Source organism: Anabrus simplex, chromosome 7 (genome assembly GCF_040414725.1).
Source record: "Anabrus simplex isolate iqAnaSimp1 chromosome 7, ASM4041472v1, whole genome shotgun sequence".
Classification (NCBI taxonomy): domain Eukaryota; kingdom Metazoa; phylum Arthropoda; class Insecta; order Orthoptera; family Tettigoniidae; genus Anabrus; species Anabrus simplex.
The window spans coordinates 225,680,096-225,704,220 of record NC_090271.1 but is presented as its reverse complement, the minus strand read 5'-3'; the positions used below and the strand labels follow the sequence as shown (position 1 = coordinate 225,704,220).

General features: G+C 39.7%; 1 protein-coding gene across 1 annotated transcript in view; it reads left to right on the top strand.

Annotated features, from left to right (window-relative positions):
• hppy (MAP4K3-like protein hppy) overlaps positions 1-24,125 on the top strand; it is a 385,487-nt gene that overhangs the window by 10,577 nt on the left and 350,785 nt on the right. The window contains exon 2 of the mRNA XM_067151579.2: positions 12,457-12,514. Within this exon, the coding sequence (XP_067007680.1) occupies positions 12,457-12,514 (58 nt within the window). The remainder of the gene's footprint in view (positions 1-12,456; positions 12,515-24,125) is intronic.

Here is a 24,125-nt window from a genome sequence, read left to right as displayed (position 1 = left end):
TGACACGTGTCCACCATCTTTTCTTTCACCTATATGTCCAGAGCCCGTCCAATTTTCTTAACTGTGTCCACTACAGTTTCAGTTTGGATATCAGGAACCCCTTGGATTTCAATTGTGTTCCTTCTTGAGTACATTTACGAGTCATTCACTCAGCACTCTAGGGATTCCCCCCCCCCCTTAAATTTCAGTTTTCCTGAGTTAGGTTTTCTATATGATCAAAACGCTTGTCGAGATCAGTTTGTTGCTTCGAAATAAGCTGGGCCGTATCGTCCAACTTCTTATGACACAGTTTGAGTGAGTTCCCTAAATCAGTCTCTCTTATATTCCGGTCTTCCTTCATTTGCCAAATTTCTTTGGTTAGTTCTTATAGAAGAGAAAAGATACTATCTAAGGATGGAATAGTGTTCGCTATTGATTTCCTCTTACTGTTGTCTGCTTTACTTACACTACAACTTACACAGTACCACACACTAAATCCATTCAGGTTGTTTACACATTTCTTGTGGTACCACTTTTTGCACTGAGCTCACTGTACCTTAACGGCTCTTTCCAGCTCCACTCCACATTGCTGGCAAGCGCCCATTGCGCTATGTTCACAACAAGCTCCGGAATTAATACTAATTTCGGGATTCTCGATGAGTAAATAGTGTTTTTCTTTAATAACTTTACAATAGATATCACACACTTGAATACATTAGGTGCACACACTGAAAATCCTGCTATTAAACACTTGAAATTACACACTTATGAGGAGCTCGTTTTGCGCGTGCCACTCACTCAGACGCCATGGGTCATGTTGTACATGTTACGATTAGGGACCGGATCTTTATGCACTAAAAACGATTAAAATAGGCATGTAATTATGAACTAAACATGTAGAAAATATGCATTAAAAATTTAAAAATATGTGCTTAAGAATAAGCCAATTTTATTCACTCACTTTATACATGTATCATTCACTTCAGAAAAAAGCATCACAGAAGATAACTGCAAGTTTTTCAATTTTTTTCTGTTGTCTGTCAGAATAAGTTTATCTCCCAAATGTAAGCCATCAGCTGCGTGATGCAAACTGCTCAGCCACTTGCTTGGTTCACCTTGTAGCATATTGGCTAGTTTTACTATCTCTTTCTATCTCGGATTTCGTTGCAGGACTGTCACACTCTTCCTTGACTCGGGTACCTTTCTAGATGTTTGCTCAAGGACATGGCTTTCTTGGCTTCTCTGAAATGCTGGATGCTACAGTTTTTACAGTGGGATATAGTCTTTCCCACCATTGCAGTACACAGATCTGAAGTAAATTGTTGGTGGTCGCTGTTCAGTGCAGTGGTAGAAAGGCTGCGTTGATACAGTCTTCTGCACTCGTTTCAGATGCATCGCTGTAGTCTTGTGCTGATGTTTGCTGAAGACTTCGTTATGTTCTTCCACAATCCTAATGGACTCCACAATGGGCATGCCACTCTTCTCTAACTCTGTGGTGGCCCCTGGCAGCTTGCAGATCTGATGGAGAGGACATGGCTTTATTGGTTTCTCTTAAATGTTGGATGTTGTCATAAGGAATGTTTCTGTATTGCGAGAAGGATCTCTCAACAACACATGCAGTGATGGAACAAAACTTCAATGAAGCCAGTTCATCTGGTTTTAAGTCTGCTGCTTCACCTACGTCATCTTGTAGTATATTGGCTAATTTTACCATATCTTTCCAATCTGGATTTTGTTTCAGGGCCCTATCAAACTCTACCCTGACAGCGGCTACCTTCCCAGATGTTTACTCAATACTTTCCTAACTTCTTCCACAATCCTGTTGGACTCCACAATGGGGATGCCACGCCTTTTCAATGCTATGGTGGCTCCCGGCAGCTTGCTGAATTCGTCTTCAGGAATGCCAAATCTGATTGAACTGATGGCATGACATGGCATTCTCAGCTCCTCCTAAATGCTGGATGCTCTAGATTTTACATTGGGGATATTGGCTCTCCCCATTGCAGTACACAGATATGAGGTAAATTGTTGGTCGCTGTTCACATTGGTATGGTAGAAGGGCTGCGTTGATACAGTCTTTTGCTCTCATTTCAGATGCATCACTGTATTTTTGTGCTGACCTATGGGGTATTTTATCAAATTTAATCTGAAAAATAATAAAATTTACTTAAGTTACACTGTTCCTATACCTTAACTTTCTGTTGTTGGGATAACTGACAATAATGCTTAGTATAGGCCTACATACAATTGCTTCATACAAAAAAGGAAACAAGGGTTCGACAGGATACCGGTAATGTTCCCAGGAGTGTTGAATTATAAAGTTTTCAGTTATAATTTGGCAGTAACTGGGCGAGTTGGCCGTGCGGTTAGGGGCACGCAGCTGTGAGCTTGCATCCGGGAGATAGTGGGTTTGAACCCCACTGTCGGCAGCCCTGAAGATGGTTTTTTATAGTTTCCCATTTTCACATCAGGTAAATGCTGGGGCTTGTACCTTAATTAAGGCCATGGCCACTTCCTTCTCATTCCTAGCCTTTTCCTCAAAATGCCGAATTTTAATATTCATACACTCTCTGACAAAACACCACCATGGTGATTTTGTGGTTGCATTCTAGCTTTTTGTCCATTAATTAAATAAATTTTCTACAGCTTGTCCCAGTTATTTCTGGGGTCACTGGAGCCACCCAGGCTCATTTTGATTTTGGCTGGAGATTTCCAGATGCCTTTCCTGATGGCACCTGATTCTTGAGATGAAAATCTCGACCAAGGATTGACCAGGATTTGAACCTCAACTTCCTGTGTGGGAAGCCAGCAGCTAAACCACTGAGATAATCATGACCCCCTCATCCAGTAATTGAGTGATTATTTAAATGTTAGCGACAATAATTTCTGAAAGTTCACTGCTTATATAGCGTTGCAACAATACAACTTGCCACAATACATACATTAATAAACTTATAAAACTACAATGAAATGCAGTCATAGTTGTCAGTCACAGATCTGTGTGCTGCAAGGTAGGCAGAAGACTATTCTTCCATTGGGATTTCCAATGATCCACTGCTTCAGCCAGTAGGACTTGGAATGTTTTTCTTTAGGCATTGCCGAACACACTTCTTCAAAGTAGATCCCAACACGATCTCAAAACAAAGCGTCCAACAATTCTCAGTGTAAAGGAGGTAGGGGATATGGGTACGTACAATGCAGTTCGATATTGATTGGTTCTCACATATCACCTTAGGAATTTGGAGGGGTGGAAAGCTTCAAGGTAAAATTGTTAACTGTTTGTCCTGAAGGAAATTCTCAAACTGATGTTCCTGGAGACTACAGAGAATTATCCTTATTGTTAGTGAGGTAAACAGGTGTTGAGGAATGAGAAAATAATTACGTTGATCACACCAGCTAGAATATAATGCGTTGGTTTCTTTAAAAGACTGTCAAAAAGCATTAAATAGACAGTTACACTCCAAATAGGTACATACCTCTGAAATAGGTGTTTATAAGCACAATAAAACCAATTAATTGTTGCTAGAAAGAGCCTAAATCAGATTTATATCTTAAAAGCCTACATTTCTTCATACAGAAATAAAATAGGCAAATAAATAAAATCTCATCCCTAGTTCGTATTCATGTCTTCCAGCAAGTGTTACATCCTTGAGACATTAGCTGCATTATCAGTAATGAGTGAACAGAGGTCTGTTGCATGGATTTGAGGATTAGGAAGTAGCATCTATGGCTTTAAGTAAGGTGCAGCCCCAATAATACCCAAAATGGCAAACTATAACAATTTAAACAAGACAATAAAAACAAAACACATTTCTGCTAAATACTTTTAGCACCTTGCTTTTCAGGTAGCTAGTATTTTTCTGTTAGAAACTATTACAAGTATTACAAATGAAGGAAAAGAAATGTTTTAATATTTAAAGATGTATTGTGAGAAAACGTAACAATGAATTAGTGGTAATTTGTTACTATTTGAGTCAATAGTTCATAGACTGGATTGGTGCAAATCTCCATGCAATCCTATGCTGTGCCAATATTTTCATTTTTATGTAATTACTACATCCGCTCTAATCTGCTTGTCATATTCATACTTTAGTGTACACCTACAGTTCCTACAGATTAAATTAATGTATCATCGCCGCTGTTGGATTATTTGCATTTTTCTGTATGATTCTTCATTCACCTTGTAACTGTAACAGGGTCAGATAAAGCTTCGCCTACCCTAAATCTCTGAGATCTGTTTTCTAGAAATATAGCTACCCAGTCATTCACTCTTTTGTCTATTCCAATTGCACTCATTTTTGCCAGTAGTCTCCCATGATCCATCCTATCAAATGCCTGAGAAAGGTCAATCACGATACAGTCCATTTGACCTCCTGAATCCAAGATATCTGCTATATGTGCTCGAATTCTATAAGTTGAGCTTCAGTGGAATAACCTTTCCTAAACCCGAACTGTCTTCTATCGAGCCAGTTATTAATTTTTCAAACGTCTAATATAATCAGAAAGAATGCTTTCCCAAAGCTTACATGCAATGCATGTCAAACTGATTGGCCTGTAATTTTCAGCTTGATGTCTTATCAACATTTCCTTTATACACAGGGGCTACTATAGCAACTCTCCATTCATTTGGTATGGCTCCTTCATGCAAACAATAATCAAATAAGTACTTCAGATATGGCACTATATCACAACCAAGCCTCTTTTCTAGTTTTCAACTTTTGTATCTTATTGTAAATGTCATTATCATAGATAAATTTTAATACTTCTTTAGCATTAGTCACCTCCTCTATCTGGACATTATCCTTGTAACCAACAATCTTTACATGCTGCTGACTGAATCCTTCTGCCTTGTGAAGATCCTCACATACACACACACCTCGTTCATTAAGGATTCCTGGAATCTCCTTGGAACCTTCATTTATATTAGAAGGTATTTCACTTGCCACTATGCAAATGTCACATTGGTCTCAGCCACAGTTTACTGTCTGAAAAGATGTAGACGTAGCTTCGAATGTAGAAGGGAGGACCATCAGATGGATCTCAGACAGGAATATTGATCACTGGCAGATCCATATAGCACAACACGACTTCAGTTACTACAGCTGTCATCTGGAATTAAACACGCATTGTCATAAACTTAAAAAGAGCACAGCATTAAGCTCACCTGCTTATACCTCCCTACCCACCTATCCCTCCCGTTCTGCAACACTTACGAGATAACCTGGCAGTTAGTTTGGGGGTCTGTTTCCGTGCCATTCACACATCGAATCCTGAGCACTTGGTGGTGAATCTCATGCATCAATATGTTCTTTTTCTTCCCCCCCCCCCTTTTCAAATTCACACTTTTAAATTTTACTTCTATCCTTTTTCAGACATTTACTCCGCACTGAATTCATATAGACGTATCATTTTATCGGACAAGAAGGCCCACTTATTCAAGTTGTGAATGTCCACTTCAGCCCCACAACAATTCATAAATGTATATTTTATTCATTAAGGCACAACTTATTGGAACAAAAACGTTCCTTACAAATATGTTGAGCAACTGATATCAAGATAAATTAAGACACAAGAATATACAGTATTAAAAGGACAATTGCCATAATTTTTAGCATCAGAGATAAAAGCTTTGTGTGTTAATTTCACCTGGTTTTTATTGTATTGTCTTACATCATCAGTCACCACTGATCTGCATTTAAACTGTCGCCCAGGTGGCAGATTCCCTACCTATTGTTTACTTAGTCTTTTCTTAAATAATTGCAAGGAATTTGGAAATTTGTTGAACATCTCCCATGGAAAATTATTCCAATCCTTAACTCCTCTTCCTGTAAACAAATACTTGCCCCAATTTGTCCTCTTGAATTCCAACTTTATCTTCATATTGTAATTCTTCCTACTTTCAAAAACTCCACTAAAATTTTTTCATCTACCAATGCCATTCCTTCACTGACAGCTCGGAACATACTACTTAGTTAAGAAGCTCATCTCCTTTCTCCCAATTCTCCCCAACTGAAACTTTCAATATTTTCGTAACACTACTCTTTTGTTGCAAATCACTTGGAACAAATCAAGCTGCTTTTCTTTTCATATTTTTCAGTTCTCGAATCGAGTAATTCTGGTGAGGGTCCCATACACTTGAACCGTAACTTAACTGGGGTCTTACCTGAGACAGTACTGTATGGCTGATAAAGCAGGCATGAGGGAGTTTTTAAAAAGTAACTATGATCGGTGGAAAACGGTATATAAAAATGTAAACAAACTCTGGGATGGGTTTAAAGCAATTGTTCAGGAATGTGAAAACAGGTTTGTACCTTTAAAGGTGGTAAGGAATGGTAAAGACCCACTTTATTATAACAGAGAAATAAAGAGACTAAGAAGGAGGTGCAGACTGGAAAGAAATAGTTGTTATAAGATCCTTAGAAATGTCTGTGGAACTAAGGAGAAATTTAAGGAACTTACTAGGAAATTGAATCTAGCAAAGAAGTCAGCTAAGAATAACATGATGGCAAGCATAATCAGCTGTCATACAAATTTTAGTGAAAAATAGAAGGGTATTGTATAGGTACTTTAAGGCAGAAATCGCATAAACAGGATTGTAAATAAAGTTAACAGAATTCCGCACATGGTTATGAGGTTTGTAGTGAGGATGTAAAGGAGAGGGCATATAAGTCTCAATCAATCAACCAGTCACTACTTATCTGCATTTTGGGGCAATTTTCCAGTTGGCAGATTCTCTATCTGTTGTTTTCCTAGCCTTTTCTTAAATGGTTTCAAAAAATTGGAAATTTATTGAATATCTCCCGTGGTAAATTATTCCAATCCCTCACTCCCCTTCCTATAAACGAATATTTGCCCCAATTTGTCTGCTTGAATTCCAACTTTATCTTCATATTGTCATCTTTCCTACTTTTAAAGACACCACTTAAACTTATTCGTCTACTAATGTCATTCATGCCATCTCTCCACTGACAGCTTGTAACATACCACTTAGTTGAGCAGCTTTCTCCCAAGTCTTCCCAGCCCAAACTTTGCAACATTTTTGTAATGCTACTCTTTTGTCGGAAATCACCCAGAACAAATCGTGCTACTTTTCTTTGGATTTTTTCCAGTTCTTGAATCAAATAATCCTGGTGAGGGTCCCATACACTGGAACCATACTCTATTTGGGGTCTTACCAGAGACTTGTATGCCCTCTCCTGTACATCTTTACTACAACCCCTAAATGCTCTCATAACCATATGCAAAGATCTGTGCCCTTTATTTACAATCTCCTTTATGTGATTACCCAAATGAGGATCTTTCCTTATATTAACTCCTAGGTACTTACAGTGATCCCCATAAGGAACTTTCAGCCCATCAATGCAGTAATTAAAACTGAGAGGACTTTTCCTATTTGTGAAACTCACAACCTGACTTTTAACCCTGTTTATCATCATACCATTGCCTGCTGTCCATCTCACAACATTATCCAGATCTTTTTGCAGTTGCTCACAATCTTGTTACTTACTTACAGAATAACATCATCCACAAAAAGTCTTACCTCTGTTTCCACTTCTTTACTCATATGAATTATATATAGTTCCGAACAGTGGACAGTAAGTAGGTTTAGGATATAGAAAGAGAATGGGTGGCATACAGGGATGCTGTAGTAGAAACAGCAATGAAATGCCTAGGGACAACTGTGTATAAAGATGGGAAAATGCAACATCTTGGTGGAATGATGAAGTGAGAGCAGCTTGTAAACGTAAAAGGAAGGCTTATCAAAAATGGCTCGAAACAAGGGCTGATGCAGACAGGGAATTGTATGTAGATGAAGGAAACAGAGCAAAACAAATAGTTGTTGAATCCAAAAAGAAGTCCTGGGAAATTTCAATAATAATCTGGAAAGGCTAGATCAAGCAGCAGGGAAACCTTTCTGGATAGTAATAAGGAATCATAGGAAGGGAGGGAGAAAGGAAATGAATAGTGTTTTGGGTAATTCAGGCAAACTCATAGTAGATCCCAGGGAATCACTGGACAGGTGGAGGGAATATTTTGAAAATCTTCTCAATGTAAAAGGAAATCTTCCTGGTGGTGTCGGGAACAACCGAGCTCATGGGGAGGAGGAAAATGTTGGTGAAATTAAGCTTGAGGAAGTGGGAAAGGCGGTAAATAAATACCATTGTCATAAAGCAGCAGGAATAGATGAAATTAGACCTGAAATGGTGAAGTAGGCCTATAGTGGGAAGGCCGGGATGAAATGGCTTCATAATGTAATAAGATTATCATGGAGAATTGGTAAGGTACCTTCAGATTGGACAAAAGCAGTAATTGCACCTATCTATAAGCAAGGAAACAGGAAGGATTGCAACAACTATCGAGGTATCTCATTGATTAGTATACCAGGCAAAGTATTCAATGGCATTTTGGAAGGGAGGGTGCCATCAGTGGTTGAGAGGAAGTTGGATGAAAACCAGTGTGGTTTCAGACCACATTGGGGCTGTCAGGATCAGATTTTCTATATGCGCCAGATAATTGAAAAATAGAGCAATAGACAATTATGTTTGTTTTGTAGATCTAGAGAAAGCATATGACAGGGTATCGAGGGAAAAGATGTTCGCTATGCAGGGGGACTATGGGATTAAGGATAGATTATTAAAATCAATCAAAGGCATTTATGTTGACAATTAGGCTGCGGTGAGAATTGATGGTAAAATGAGTTCTTGGTTCAGGGTGCTTACAGGGGTTAGACAAGGCTGTAATCTTTCACCTTTGCTGTTTGTAGTTTACAGGGATCATCTGCTGAAAGGTATAAAGTGGCAGGGAGAGATTAAATTAGGTGGAAATATAGTAAGCAGTCTGGTCTATGCTGATAACTTGGTCTTAATGGACCGAGCTCGATAGCTGCAGTCGCTGAAGTGCAGCCAGTATCCAGTATTCGGGAGATAGTAGTTTCGAACCCCACTGTCGGCAGCCCTGAAAATGGTTTTCCGTGGTTTCCCATTTTCACACCAGGCAAATGCTGGGGCTGTACCTTAATTAAGGCCACGGCCGCTTCCTTCCCACTCCTAGCCCTTCCCTGTCCCATCGTCGCCATAAGACCTGTCTGTGTCGGTGCGACGTAAAGTAACTAGCAAAAAAAAAAAGTCTTAATGCAGATTGTACCGAGAACCTGCAGTCTGATATCTTGGAGCTTGAAAATAGGTGCAATGAGTATGGTTTAAGAATTAGCCTTTCCAATGCAAAATTGATGTTAGTAGGTACAGAATCCAAGAGAACAATGTGAGATTGGTGATACAAAGCTGGTACAGGTAGATAATTTCAAGTATTTAGGATGTGTTTTCTCTCAGGATGGTAATATACACTGACTGACAGTGACAATGCAACACCAAGGAGGAGTGGTTCGAAAGGGATGAAAGTTGGGGAAAAAACAGAGACGGCACGGATGAATAATTGATGTTTATTTCAAACCGATATGCAGGTTACACAATGCGCACGGCATCGACTCAGTAGGATGTAGGACTACCGCGAGCGGCGATGCACGCAGAAACACGTCGAGGTACAGAGTCAATAAGAGTGCGGATGGTGTCCTGAGGGATGGTTCTCCATTCTCTGTCAACCATTTGCCACAGTTGGTCGTCCGTACGAGGCTGGGGCAGAGTTTGCAAACGGCGTCCAATGAGATCCCACACGTGTTCGATTGGTGAGAGATCCGGAGAGTACGCTGGCCACGGAAGCATCTGTACACCTCGTAGAGCCTGTTGGGAGATGCGAGCAGTGTGTGGGCGGGCATTATCCTGCTGAAACAGAGCATTGGGCAGCCTCTGAAGGTACGGGAGTGCCACCGGCCGCAGCACATGCTGCACGTAGCGGTGGGCATTTAACATGCCTTGAATACGCACTAGAGGTGACGTGGAATCATACGCAATAGCGCCCCAAACCATGATGCCGTGTTGTCTAGCGGTGGGGCGCTCCACAGTTACTGCCGGATTTGACCTTTCTCCACGCCGACGCCACACTCGTCTGCGGTGACTATCACTGACAGAACAGAAGCGTGACTCATCGGAGAACACGACGTTCCGCCATTCCCTCATCCAAGTCGCTCTAGCCCGGCACCATGCCAGGCGTGCACGTCTATGCTGTGGAGTCAATGGTAGTCTTCTGAGCGGACGCCGGGAGTGCAGGCCTTCTTCAACCAATCGACGGGAAATTGTTCTGGTCGATATTGGAACAGCCAGGGTGTCTTGCACATGCTGAAGAATGGCGGTTGACGTGGCGTGCGGGGCTGCCACCGCTTGGCGGCGGATGCGCCAATCCTCGCGTGCTGACGTCACTTGGGCTGCGCCTGGACCCCTCGCACGTGCCACATGTCCCTGCGCCAACCATCTTCGCCACAGGCGCTGCACCGTGGACACATCCCTATGGGTATCGGCTGCGATTTGACGAAGCGACCAACCTGCCCTTCTCAGCCCGATCATCATACCCCTCGTAAAGTCGTCTGTCTGCTGGAAATGCCTCCGTTGACGGCGGCCTGGCATTCTTAGCTATACACGTGTCCTGTGGCACACGACAACACGTTCTACAATGACTGTCGGCTGAGAAATCACGGTACTAAGTGGGCCATTCGCCAACGCCGTGTCCCATTTATCGTTCGCTACGTGCGCAGCACAGCGGCGCATTTCACATCATGAGCATACCTCAGTGACGTCAGTCTACCCTGCAATTGGCATAAAGTTCTGACCACTCCTTCTTGGTGTTGCATTTGCTCTGTCAGTCAGTGTATTAAGTGAGATTGAATTAACGTGCAGTAAAGCTAATGCAGTGAGCTCGCTGTTGCGATCAACAGTATTCTGTAAGAAGGATGTCAGCTTCTGGACAAAACTATCTTTACAATGGTGTATTTTCAGACCAACTTTGGTTTACGGGAGTGAAAGCTGGGTGGACTCAGGATATCTTATTCATAAGATAGAAGTAACAGATATGAAAGTAGCGAGAATGGTTGCTGGTACAAACAGTTTGGAACATTAGCAGGAAGGTACTCGGAATGAGGAGATAAAGGCTAAGTTAGGAATGCACTCGAACTGAATGAAGCTGTACGCTTAAACTGGCCGCAGTGGTGGGGTCATGTGAGGCGAGTGGAGGAGGATAGGTTACCTAGGAGAATAATGGACTCTGTTATGGAGGGTAAGAGAAGTAGCGGGAAACCAAGATGACAATGGTTAGACTCAGTTCTTACAATTTAAAGATAAGAGGTATAGAACTAAAGGAGCCCACAGCACTAGTTGCAAATAGAGGATTGTGGTGAAGGTTAGTAAATTCACAGATGATTGCAGACTGAACACTGAAAGACATAATGGTAATTTTCACCTTTTGTTATTGTATGAGGGAAATTGTTCTTGATGAAATTGTCAGTACTAGACCTAAAGTATCCAGAACTCTCTTGTCATATTTTAGCTGATGTGTAGTCTTGCTTGAAAGCACCAAGCACTTGCCCCCATGCCATCCTCACAATGGTTAGTATTTGGTGGTTGCTTTAACGGTTGTTCTGTAATCTGTAATCTACAGTTTAATTTAGCAATTACACCTACTCGACATCAGCATATTAACCACCATTAATAACCAGCTATTCATTCTCCTCTCTCAACCAGGCTTGTGGCAATTTAGTCTTCGAAAGGCTAATTTTAATATCGTACTCATTACACCTATATTATAGATATTAGACTGCAGGCTTTTGGCACAATCTGCCATTATGACCAAGTCATCAGCCAGCCTGACCAGTAATAAATAAATAAATAAATAAGTAATAATAATAATAATAATAATAATAATAATAATAATGAAGTTATAAAGTGACAGGGAGGGATTCAGTTAGGTGGAAATATAGTAAGCAGTCTGGCATTTGCTGATGGGGCTGAGTGGCTCAGACGGTTGAGACGCTGGCCTTCTGACCCCAACTTGGCAGGTTCGATCCTAGCTCAGTCCGGTGGTATTTGAAGGTGCTCAAATATGTCATCCTCGTGTCAGTAGATTTACTGGTACGAAAAAGAACTCCTGTGGGACAAAATTCTGGCACCTCGGCATCTCCGAAAACAGTAAAAGAGTAGTTAGTGGGACATAAAGCAAAATAACATCATTATTTATTACTGAATATATCTCTAACTTCATTGATCTGCAATAATGCAGAGGTCTTCTGCAGAATTGAATACTTTTGCTGAGGAAATAAATATCAATACTGATGGTAGTAAAGGAAGGGTCAGTTTACCTGTCTACTATTCCTACAAAGCTCATTATTTTTGTGCAGTGATTATTTGTGTGATTTGGCAATTTGCTCAAATGTGTGTGTTTGAAACTGCATTAATATTTCTTGTCTTTTTTTTTGGTGCCTATTAATTTTAGATCTGGAGGTGTTTTGATACCGATCATTTCATTATAGGTTTCAAGTTTGGGTTTTCAACATGAGGCACTCCTATTACCTAAAAAAATTTGTTTCTGTTTCAGGCTAAGAGGTTGTCCACAAATGACTTAGCAGCCATTAAAGTAATCAAGTTAGAACCAGGTAAAGTTAAGTGATATGTTAATTATTTTAGTGTAAAATTGTAAGAAAAAATTATGAAAGTAACTTTTAGAAATTCATTTCCTTAATTATCGGGTATAACAAAATCCAGTTCTCAAATTTTGCGGGTTAACAGAAAATACCAGAACAAATATATTTTATTAAATAATCATATGGCAGAAATTTATAATTGGGGTACTTTTTGATATGATTGAAAATAAAACTACTGTACTACATTTTAACTTAATTTTAATCCTTTACTTAAACTGTTCAAAACTGTGCCGCCGGGAGATAGTGGGTTTGAACCCTACTGTCAGCAGCCCTGAAGATGGTTTTCCATGGTTTCCTATTTTCATACCTGGCAAATGCACAGCCGCTTCCTATCCACTCCTAACTCTTTCCTATCCTGTCGTCACCATAAGACCTGTGTGTGTTGGTGCGACGTTAAAAAGAATGTGTGGCACCCTGCTGCAATTCAAGCTCATTCATCGAGCCCCATCCCACTTGATGCTTTTTTGTTCGGGGTGGGCCCTTGAAGAGCCTGGTTTATGAGACTCCAATTCAATCTGAGGAAGAGTTTGTCACTGGAGTGCTTGCTGCTGCTTATTCTGTACAGCTCATGCCCAAGGTCTTTGAATGTGTATGACAAGCAGTAGCACCTCGTGGCTGAGCTTGAATTTTGTTAAACCTGGTATAATTTAATTATGTGAGTTAAAGTGCATTAAATTAAAGTGAAGTAAAGTGGAAGGAATGAAGTAGAAGATATTGTTGTTCAGTTAGTGCATTGTAGTTTTGTTTTGTTAGGAAACTATGCTCTACCTGTAAGAACTATCATCTTTCGATATTGTTGCTTTCTCTGAAAGTTGGTTAACTGACTTTATCTCAGGCATGGACGTCCCTCTTTCCAAAAAGTTTTCCATTTTCTATTCGGACCCTGGATCTGGGGGCCCCTCCGTTAAATCCAAAATGCCACGCAACCCTATGTACTGATTTAACCCCTCAGCGCCGACCTCTATACGTGGTACAGACCCTCTTTTCTTCCATAGCCGCTGACCTCTATACGTGGTATAGACCCATACATGGTTTCACATTTACGGCTATAGCGCAAAGAGTTTTGGAGTTATTGATATGCAAATTGTTTTGTTTCCAAGAAGACATTTTCGGGTTTATCAGTGTTGTAAATAAGAATTGAAAAATCGTTATAATGTAGTTGTTTTTGCAAGGATAATTATTTGTCAAATAAGTCTGAGCACTAATCTCTTGCTTTTTTAAAAGTCTGTTTGCTTCATTCTTTCCCACAGAATAAAATAAAGAAAAGATGATCTGAGAAGTTTGTCTCTTCGTGTGATGTTCTTTGCTCTATTTGTACATTGGGAGTGCGGTTTATATATTATATTTGTCTTTATTTCTCAGCTTGTAATATTTTCGTAACTCTCCACGAGCGCTCTGTGTAGGCATCAGTTAGTGCTGCTTTCTGCCATACGATACGAGAACCAGTTGTTCATGGTATATATCTCGTTTGAAAGACGTCTCGACCTTTTATCTGAAATATGTATCGAGTTGGTTTGTTTCGTCATAAATGTTATTCCCCTCATTCAGTTTCGTCCTGTTGCTTTCGGTCTCGCTGCAGCTTCATCAGTCCGTGTGACGCGCTGCGCTCAGCCGTGGTATGACTGACAGTAACGTGCTTGAAATATTGTATAATTCAGATGAAAGTTTAGTCGGAAGTAGTAGTGACAGTATAAGCAGCAGTGATAATGAAATAGATGGTGTAGCAGTGGTAAATGATGAGTGTGTCGATGAGGAGGAAACAGTACTTGGAAATTTCGTTGAAGAGACTATAGATAATTATACAGGTCAAAGAGAAGTTTTCAACGGTGAATTCTGATTGCTAAATTCTCTAATAATACTCACTTATCGGGTTCAGCTGGTGAAAGGTTTGTTTACAAAATACGCTCGCTCGGGAGGGGAATGAAATATTCAAGGCCGGCGCGCATCAAATAATACAGTTCCAAGGTTGCAGGAAAGACATTTTATCAGGAAATTAGCACCCAAGAGTTGGAAATCCAAACCTCAGAGACATTGTATCCTGTGTTCAAAACACGGTGGAAAGAAGACGTCAGTGTACTGCTTCCAGCAGTGTGACTTGAGTACCTGTCCCAAAGAGTGCTTCGAACTCTATCACACGGAACAAAATTACTAAGGAAATGTGAAACAATTATGTAATTATCTGCATGTACATAGTTCTGTCATAAGGAATTCCAAATTTCATGAAAATCGGGCTACTCTTATACTTGTAGTAACGCTTTAAGTGAATCGATGTATTTCAGTCGCGCATAGTTGAAATCTCATCCGGCCGCGGAGTAGGAAGCTATTTAAATGGCTGCGACGCTGAGGGGTTAAGTAGTGACTGTGAAGCCGTTTGGGTAGAAATGAAATATCACCATACCAAATATCTGTTTGCTTGTTTTTGCAGACCACCTCGATCAACCCTCAATAATTCTGAAAATTTTCTCTCTTCTGTAATGAAAGCCATTAATCTGAATCCTAATGTCATTATACTGGGTGACTGTAACCTATCTATATCATGGAATTCCCCGGCACAAGGTGTTCCTTCTAATAGCCTCGACAAAATGGTATCTTGACCATTATATTGCAGGCCTTGGCCTCCAACAGTATATCTGTGAGAACACCTGCATGGATAGTCTTCTTGATTACCTGCTCTGCTCCGTTGAGCCTTCAGATATCTGTGGGACGAAATATTTTTAAATCGAACCACAGGTCTGTAGAGGCAACATTCTGTCTTGCTCTTCCCCCCACCCTGAATGTCATTGACCCTTTCCCATGAACTGTGTACCCATATGGCGAAAGGTTGATTGGCGGGCTGGCAATCACACGCTCTCTCTTCTACCCTGGCACGTGCTGCAATTGGGTGAAGTTCAAGAAGCAGTGAACCTGTTTTATGACTGGACTCGTGCTGTGATCCGTGACCTTGTTCTCACTCATAAAACATCTGCCAGATGCCCTCCATGTAAGAAAAGTTACACCAAAATTGCAGAAATTAATAAAACAAAAGACTGGAAAAGGTCGCCTTCTGCGTTATAAAACCTTTTCTGACCTTTGCGTACACTATAAACAGCTTCTAAAATGGAATTACCAGGACTACATAAACTGTGCATGCCTAGAAGTGAGAAGTGATAGCAAGAGATTCTTGTCTCTGGTAAAAAAAACCAGGAAAAATACAAAGTGTGTGCTAGACACAGTGACTTGGGGTGATAATTTAGCCAGTGGTAGTAATAGACCAATGATTTTCAATGATTACTTCACGTCTAATTTTGTTGCACCTCTTCATTTCCCAGATTTTCCAAGTATTGATTCTGTTCCTTCTCATAGTCTCAGTAATCTTTCCACCTCTGAGTGAGAAGTCTATTCTTTACTTTCCTCCCTGCCAGAAAATAAACCTACTAGTCCAGATGGCCTCAGTCCTGTCTTCCTTAAGAATACCACTACGACTCTTGCCCATTGTATTGCTGTTATATTTAAGCATTGCTTCTTAGCTGGCTACTTTCCTAACAACTGGAAAATCGCTAACATCACTCCGGCTTTTAAAAGTAGAAAGAGATCTGATGTCAGAAACTATCGCCTGATTTCTGTATTAGTCACCCTGTTACCCATCTGTGAAAATATTATCCACCAGCATCTTCTTTCTTTCATTCCTTATATATAATCCCAGCAGCATGGTTTTCTTCCTGGTAGCTCCTGCCTAACTAATCTGGCTGTTCTTCCTCAATCGTGCAACATCTGCTCTTAATGCCGGTTCTCATCTGGACGTGTGCTACATTGATATTGCAAAGTGTAGTGTAGACCATGCACTTCTTTCCTATAAACTCTCAGATCGTTTTAACATCCATGGTCACTTCCTAATTCTTCTACAGAGCTTCCTCAATATCAGAACCCAGCGTGTGGTTCTTGATGGGCTCAGTTCAACTGTTGCTATGGTACAGTCTGGCATCCCACAGGGCAGTGTCCTTCGCCCCTTCTTTTTGTCCTTTTTATTGACAGATACTATATCCTCCTTTTCTTGTGAAATTATGCTATTTACAGATGACTGTAAAATATTCAAATAGATTCTTTATCAGATAAACTCCTTACAGAGTGGGCTTAACTTTCTCTCTGAATGGTGATCTTAAGCCTAATCCTGCTAAGTTCCTCTATCTTGATCATGCTTCATAAATCCCCTATTCTTAGTAAATATTCCCTCCTTGGTAACCCATTTCCAACTCTAACAGAACAGTAAATTGACAGAAAATTGTTATTTGTCCCCATATACAAAAGATAACCTAATGAGCAATGTTGCTTCTTGGTTTGTTGTATAGATTTTCTGACATCACGGTTATCCACACCCTCGGAGCCTGCTATGTATCTTGCATCATACCGATTATTGAATTCGTGTCTCCCATTTGGTCTACCTCTTCTCCCACTAATCTGAATGACATTAAGCACGTTTAGTCATTCATCTGTGCCATTGTTAGAGCCAGAGTATCAGATTGTCGAAACTTGAGCAGCAATCAGATACTGGATAAATTAAACCTTCACTTGTTATCTACTTGTAGGAAAGTAGCCGACCTTAGATTCCTTTATAATGCTGTTAACGGTTTATTTTGTTCTCCTGAACCTGCATCCTTCTTTTCCCTATATGTCCCAACTCTCAATAACCAGGATAAATCCACCCCTTCATATTCCATACTCCCGCCTCTCTCTTGTTCAAAGAACTTTATTTATCCTCATTCCAACCCTCCTTAACTCTTTATCTTCTGACAGGCACTTGGAGGTGTTTTCTTCGTTTGCTTCCTTTAATAGATTCTTCCGTAACTTAACCTAGCTCATTTCCTTCATTTTCTTTCTTTCTCTTCTCATTGCTTTCTCCTCTATTGTACATAATGCACCATTTATTTATTTACTGTACCGTACCGTTACTTTTGTGTCATTTCTTGCCATTTCTTTATGGATGCAGTATTTTTGTATCTGTCTCTTGGCACAGGCCAGAGCAAAGTGTAGCTTCCACCGAAGTCCCAGTCTTATCCATGGCTGTGACAATATGGAAGCTGCTGGGGGTATGGGTGGGGCTGAGTAATGACATTTGGAGCACAACTAGTGTCGAGTGTTACGAAAGGTGTTGCTCATAGGATCAGTTGTGCTGCAGTACCACCTTCTGGTCCAGTGAGGAAAGCTATGGCAAACTACCTCACTCCTCATCTTGCCTAGTACTCCTCATTTGGGCTTTGCCATTGGTTTTTGCGGTTTCCCTATAACTGCATAGCCTTTGGTGGTGCTATTTGAGGATCTAACCAGCCTCTGGGCTGATGACCTATCTGACACAGACAGACATCTGTATTTACCTGTGCCTAGCTGTAAGTTCTTCTCTTCATTTTACTTTCAATCTTTAATTTTCCTCGTTCTTTTCTTTTGCCTTTATGTTTTATTGTTTATTGTTGTGTCTCTACAGTTATTTTGTTAGTTTTTAATTTTCTTCTGCTATTTTTGTCATTAGTTGATTTTTCTTCATTGCTCTTTCATTCTTATTATAAATTTGCATTGTGTTACTTCATTCTATCTCGGGGTGGGGGTAGGGGTTTCTCCTGGCCATTAAGTCCAAATGGCGTGCAACCTTACATACTGATTTAAGTAGTGACTGTGAAGCCGTTTGGGTAAAGTGAAATTTCACTAGTTTTTGCTTGTATTTACAGACCACCTTGATTAACCCCCACTTATTATGAACATTTTCTCTCTTCTGTAATGAAAGTCATTAATCTGAATCCTAATGTCATTATACTGAGTGACTTTAACCTATCCTGAGCTAACCTTTTCATTTCTATGTAACTACTGCATCCTACACCTGCTTGTTATATTCATACCTTGGTCTACCCCTATCACCTACAGTTACTTCAAAAGCCCACTGAACAAGTCTTGGGTGTCTTAAGATGTGTTCTATCATTCTATCTCTTCTCGTCAAATTTCACCAATTCGATTCATTATCTCTTCATTCGTGATTCGCTCTACCCATCTCACCTTCGGCTTCCTCTTTAATACCACATTTCAAAAGTTTCTGTTTTCTTTCTTTCTTTCTGAGTTGGGTATCATCCATGTTTCACTTCCTTACAGTGCCACGCCCCAGGCGAAAGTCTTCGAAAACATCTTTCTAATTTCTATATCAATGTTTGAAGTAAGCAAATTTCTTTTCTTAAGAAAGGCCTTCCTTGCTTGTGCTAGTTAGGAATTTATGTCCTCCTTACTTATGCCAACGTTAGTTATTTTACTGCTCAAGTAACAATATTCATCTACTTCCTTTAAGACTTCATTTCCTAGCCTGATATTTCCTGTATCACCTGACTTCATTAGACTGTTCTTCATTACATTTGTTTTGGAATTGTTCATTTTCATCCCGTACTCCTTCCTCAAGACTCTGTCCGTATCATTCAGCAGTTTCTCCATAACTTCTGTGGAGTCAGATAATATATTGTTAGGGAAGATCTTAGGGTTTTGATTTCCTCTCCTTGGATTGTGATTCCCTTTCCAAATTCCCCTGATTTCTTTTACTACCTGTTCTGTATAAACATTGAAAAGGAGGGGGACAAACTGCAGCCTTGCCTCACTCCTTTCTGGATTACTGCTTCATTTTCATAGCCCTCTATTCTTATGTCTGCAGACTGATTTTTATACAGATTGTAGGTAATTCTTTGTACTTTGTATCTAATCCCAATCACCTTCATAATCTGAAATAGCTTGGTCCAGCCAACATTATTGAATGCCTATTCTAGATCTACGAACGCTATGTACATTGGGCTTGTCCTTAATTCGGTCCTCTAAGATTAGACATAAAATCAGGATTGCAACACATGTTCCTACACTTCTTCTGAAGCCAAACTGATCTTCTCCCAACTCAGTTTCAACCATTCTTCTGTAAATAATATATGTTAGAACTTTGCAGGCATGAGATGCTGAACGAATAATGAGGTCATTTAGACTCTTGTGAGCACCTGGTTTCTTGGGAAAGTCCTGCCTAAAATCAGACGGCACTTCTCCTGTGTTATACATTTTACACACTAAATGGAATAACCTCGCCATGCTGATTTCTCCTAAGGCAGTCGGTTATACAAAGGCTATGTCATCAATTGCAGGTGCCTCATTCCTGTTTAGTTCTCTCAAAGCTCTGTTGAATTCTTGCCTCGAAATTGGGTCTCCCATTTCATCAGCATCAGCAGCCTCTTCTTGTTCCAGAAATGTATTGTCTACTTCCGTACCTTGATATAACTGTGGATATGCTCCTGGTATCTTTCTGCCTTGTCGTCTTTCCCTAGAAGTGGTTTTTCATCTGAGCTCTTAATATTCATACACCTAGTTTTCCTTTCTCCAAAGATTTCCTTGCTTTTCCTAGATGCAGCATGTAGGTTTCCTAGGGCCATACAATCTTTAACATCCTTGCACTTCTCTTTTAGTTATTCTTCCTTAGCTGTCCTCCACTTTCTATCTACTTCATTCTTTAATCGCCTGTATTCTTTTCTGCTCCCCTCAATTTTTTTTTTTTGTTTGCTTTCGTGTACTTTCATTGTTCTTCAGCCTGGTTTAGTATTTTCTGAGTTATCCATTGATACTTAGTTAAGCTTTCGCTTTTTACTAACCTTTCTTCAGCAGCCCTACTGACCTCATTCTTCACGACTGCCTTTTCTTCCTCTATTGTGTTTCCTTCAGCCTTTTCAATTAGTCCGTGTGCAAGATATTTCTTGAAACAATTCCTCACACTCTTTTCTTTCAATTTGTCTAGATCCCATCTCCTTGCATCCCTTCCTTTCTTCAAATTCAAGTTGTGGTCAAAGTTCGCATCTCCTTCTGGGAAGGTCTTTCAATCCTACACCTGGTTTCTGAATTTCTGCCTAACCATAATGAAGTCTTATTTGATATCTCCAGGTCTCGTCCACATATACAGCCGCTGTTTGTGGTGTTTGAACCAAGTATTAATGAGGACTAAATTATGATTGGTGCAGAATTCAACCAGCCAACTTCCTCTTTCATTCCTTTGTCCCAATCCGAATTTTCCCACTGCATTACCTTCTCTTCCTTGCCTAACTCTGCTTTCCAGTCTCCCATCACAGTTAGATTCTTGTCATCTTTTACATATTGTATTAAATCTTCTATCTCTTCATATATTCTGTTGTTTTCTTGATCATCCGCTGAACTAGTAGGCATATAGATGTGCACTAATTTGCTGGGCATTGGCTTGATGTCTGTCTGACAATAATAATCCTTTCTCTGTTCTGATTATAGCAGCCTACCTGCTGCCCAATTTCTTATTCAGTACTGAACCAAGTCCTACATTTCCCCTGTTTGATATTGTGTTGATAATTCTGTAGTTGCCTGACCAAAAATCTTGCTCTTCCTGCCAGTCTTCTTCACTCCCCACCCGGAGATCCGAGTGAGGGATTATTTACTTCCGAAATATTTTACCCAGGAGGAAGCAATCATTAGTTCATCATTCATACAGAGAGAGCTGCATGTCCTTGGGAGTTAGTTACGGCTGTAGTTTCCTGTTGGTTTCAGCCAGATCCCAGTATGAATGTACCTAAGCCATGTTAAGTATTATTACAAGGCCGTATCAGTCAATCATCTAGACACCACCCTTGCAACTTCCGCAAGGCTGCTACCCTCCTTTTGATGAACCATTAGTTAGTCTGGTCTCTCGACAGTTACCCATCCATTATGGTTGCACCTATGGCTCAGCTATCTGTTTCACTGGGGCCCACAAGCCAGCCTACCACGACAAGGTCACATGGTTCGAAGGGGAGGTGACATAAGGATACCTAAAGAAAATATTAAATTAAGAAATTGGGTTAAAGAGTTTGAGAAGGAATGCTTCTCTACCAAAAGAAAAAAAAATATCTTCTGCAAAGTGTGTGAAGTTGAAGTAAGTGCCATAAATCATTTTAACGTCTAGTTGCACAGCGACTCTGCTCGACATAAAAATGTTGAGATGAGTGGTGAATAAGAGATATGTACTTTTTTCCTGCTATATTTTACTTCAATTAAATTTTGTGCCCATGGTGATTTTTGGTGCATTCTTAATTATGATAAGTAACGTGATTGTCATTGGTTTGCCGGAACAGTGGTGTGGTCTCTTACACCATTGTGTAAGACAGCAATATTAATTAATAATATCTTTGATACTGAATGATTTATACTGCATTTATGATAAGAGATTAGTGGAATTAGGTTAAAAGAACTAGTAAGGAAATTAATTGTAGTAGTGCAATAAGATTGTATAATGAATTGTATTTAAAGAGCTAGTAGCAGAAAACAATCATTGGAAGTACATGCAGTATGTTTAGTTCTATTTTTCATTTTGTGGATAATATTTAGATATTTTTAAGAGCATATCTGCCTGCAAATTTGGACAATTATGTCTTAAACATCTGAACCGTAACTGTAACATATCTGTAAAAATATAATAAAGTGGGTGTAAAAATGTATTAAGTGTTTTTTTTTTTTTTTTGGACAAATATATTTACTATCTGCATCTGACGAGAAATCACAGTAGCACGAGTAACAGATACTACACTCTTAGCTACAAACACCAGTCGTGACAGACAACGCAAGCTCTCTGAATCAATTTGTATTCATTATCAAACTGTTCATTATGCTGTACATACAGTAAATTTGTAACTGAGGCACAGTTGCACTACCACTTTTAAACTTCACGATAGCATTTCAGTTCGCAAGAATCACCGCAGGCGGAACAGATGTTTACTGCTGGGCCTTGAGACTTGAGTTAGGAGCATGCGCAGCAGCCATACTTACCCCTCGCACCCTTTACCCTGCATCCACGTGACTTCGTGGCAGATGACCATAGTGGTGTTCTGAGTGCGTATTTTTACTAGTATGTTATAGTGTTCTAAGTGTTATAATTTATATATCAACAGACTGAAAAACTTAAATCTTATATTAATAAAAAGAAATAAGTCAAAGATAACTTGAGTGGCTTTTGGGGAAAAAAAGGAAAGAAGCATCCAACATTTCTTTGTCAAGGAGTGACTCATATTTTGGCTATTTCCCATGTGAGATATATTTTCACTTTACAAAGGAAATTGAATATGTCCACCTATTCAATGCGTACACATTTTCATCATTAGATGGAGTAATAATAGTCATACATGTTTCAACTCGTTTGAGCCATTTTTTGTGAAAAGAGGTTGAAGTTATTTACATAATTGATGCTAAAAAAATGTTAGAACATAATGAAGAAAAGAATGAAAACAAATGAAACATGATGGAATTAAAACAATAAGTGATTATGGCTAGGTTGTGGATCTCTTAGTCTAAAACGTGCAGTGTGTTACAATTAACGAGGAGGATGAATTCACTGTGCTACACTTTAAAATGACAGTCTGTCTTCATTGAGTCACAGTCACAAACAGTCAAGAGGCCAGCAAAAATTTGAGAAACTATGTTTGAGAAGAAAACAAATGACATGTAAAAAGTATGTGATACACAGTGGAAACCGTCAATGAAGTTTAGATAGATTAAATAGTTGCCCTCTCGAACGGCCTGACCTTGTCAAATTTAGTGGTCAGCTGAACCAACAATAGACATGATCAGTGAGAACGGGATTACATGATATCTTATACTGAAGGCATTTACCATTTCAGGGTAACATACCTAAAAAATCCTAGCAAAGATGTCGCTTTGAGTCAAGTATTGGGCTAATCCCACGTCTATGGTACAAGTTACCAATTGCACAAGTTAAAAATTACAAGTTTAAAGGTTGCTTGAACAGTTACAAGATTGAAAGGCAAATGAAAACATTACATTTTAAATATGAAAAGGTTAAGAAGTTGGCTTGCCCTCTACTGAAATGAGGATGGAAGTAGTATGACTTAAGTTCTGCATTTCACACAGTCTTTGCTGCGCTGAGCTAGTGAGCAGACATGTAGTAATGATCCAGAAGTGCAGGGAAAGCAGTATAGGAGTGTGATAGGGCAGTGGCACAACCAGGTCAAGTTGATCAAGACAGAGTGCAAAATAGGAGTTAATAAAAGAACAGGACTGACAGAATTATTGATGGCAGCAGCTATAGTGGCTACTCTGTTAGTCACTGGAGGCATCGAGATTAACCCAGGCCCATTGTCATGGGAGGACATGGAGAAAATCAAGGATGCTGTACACAAAGCTTCTCAGGCTGACCAGACCAAAGAAATGTTCGAGGTGCAGTCTCAACAAAGTAAGGATATGAAGGACAGCTTAACCGAAGAACTAACATAAATAAAGGAGAAGATGAGAGAAGAATGAAGAAGAGTGATACTAAATCAGAGAATTAAGGCACTAGAAGAACAAGTTCAGGTACTTCAATGGTGGGATAGCCGAAGAATGGAGTAGGAGAAGAGAAGAATATTTACAGCCTGGGGCCTATTCCACAAAAGTATGGTCTTGTACATTACAAGTAAATTATCTAGTAGCTTGTACAAATACCAGAGTTTCTGTTTCACAAAAGAATTTTCTACAGTTGTACTTTACTACTCCATACTTACAAATTACCAGTGAATTTTTATAGGTATGTTCCACAAAA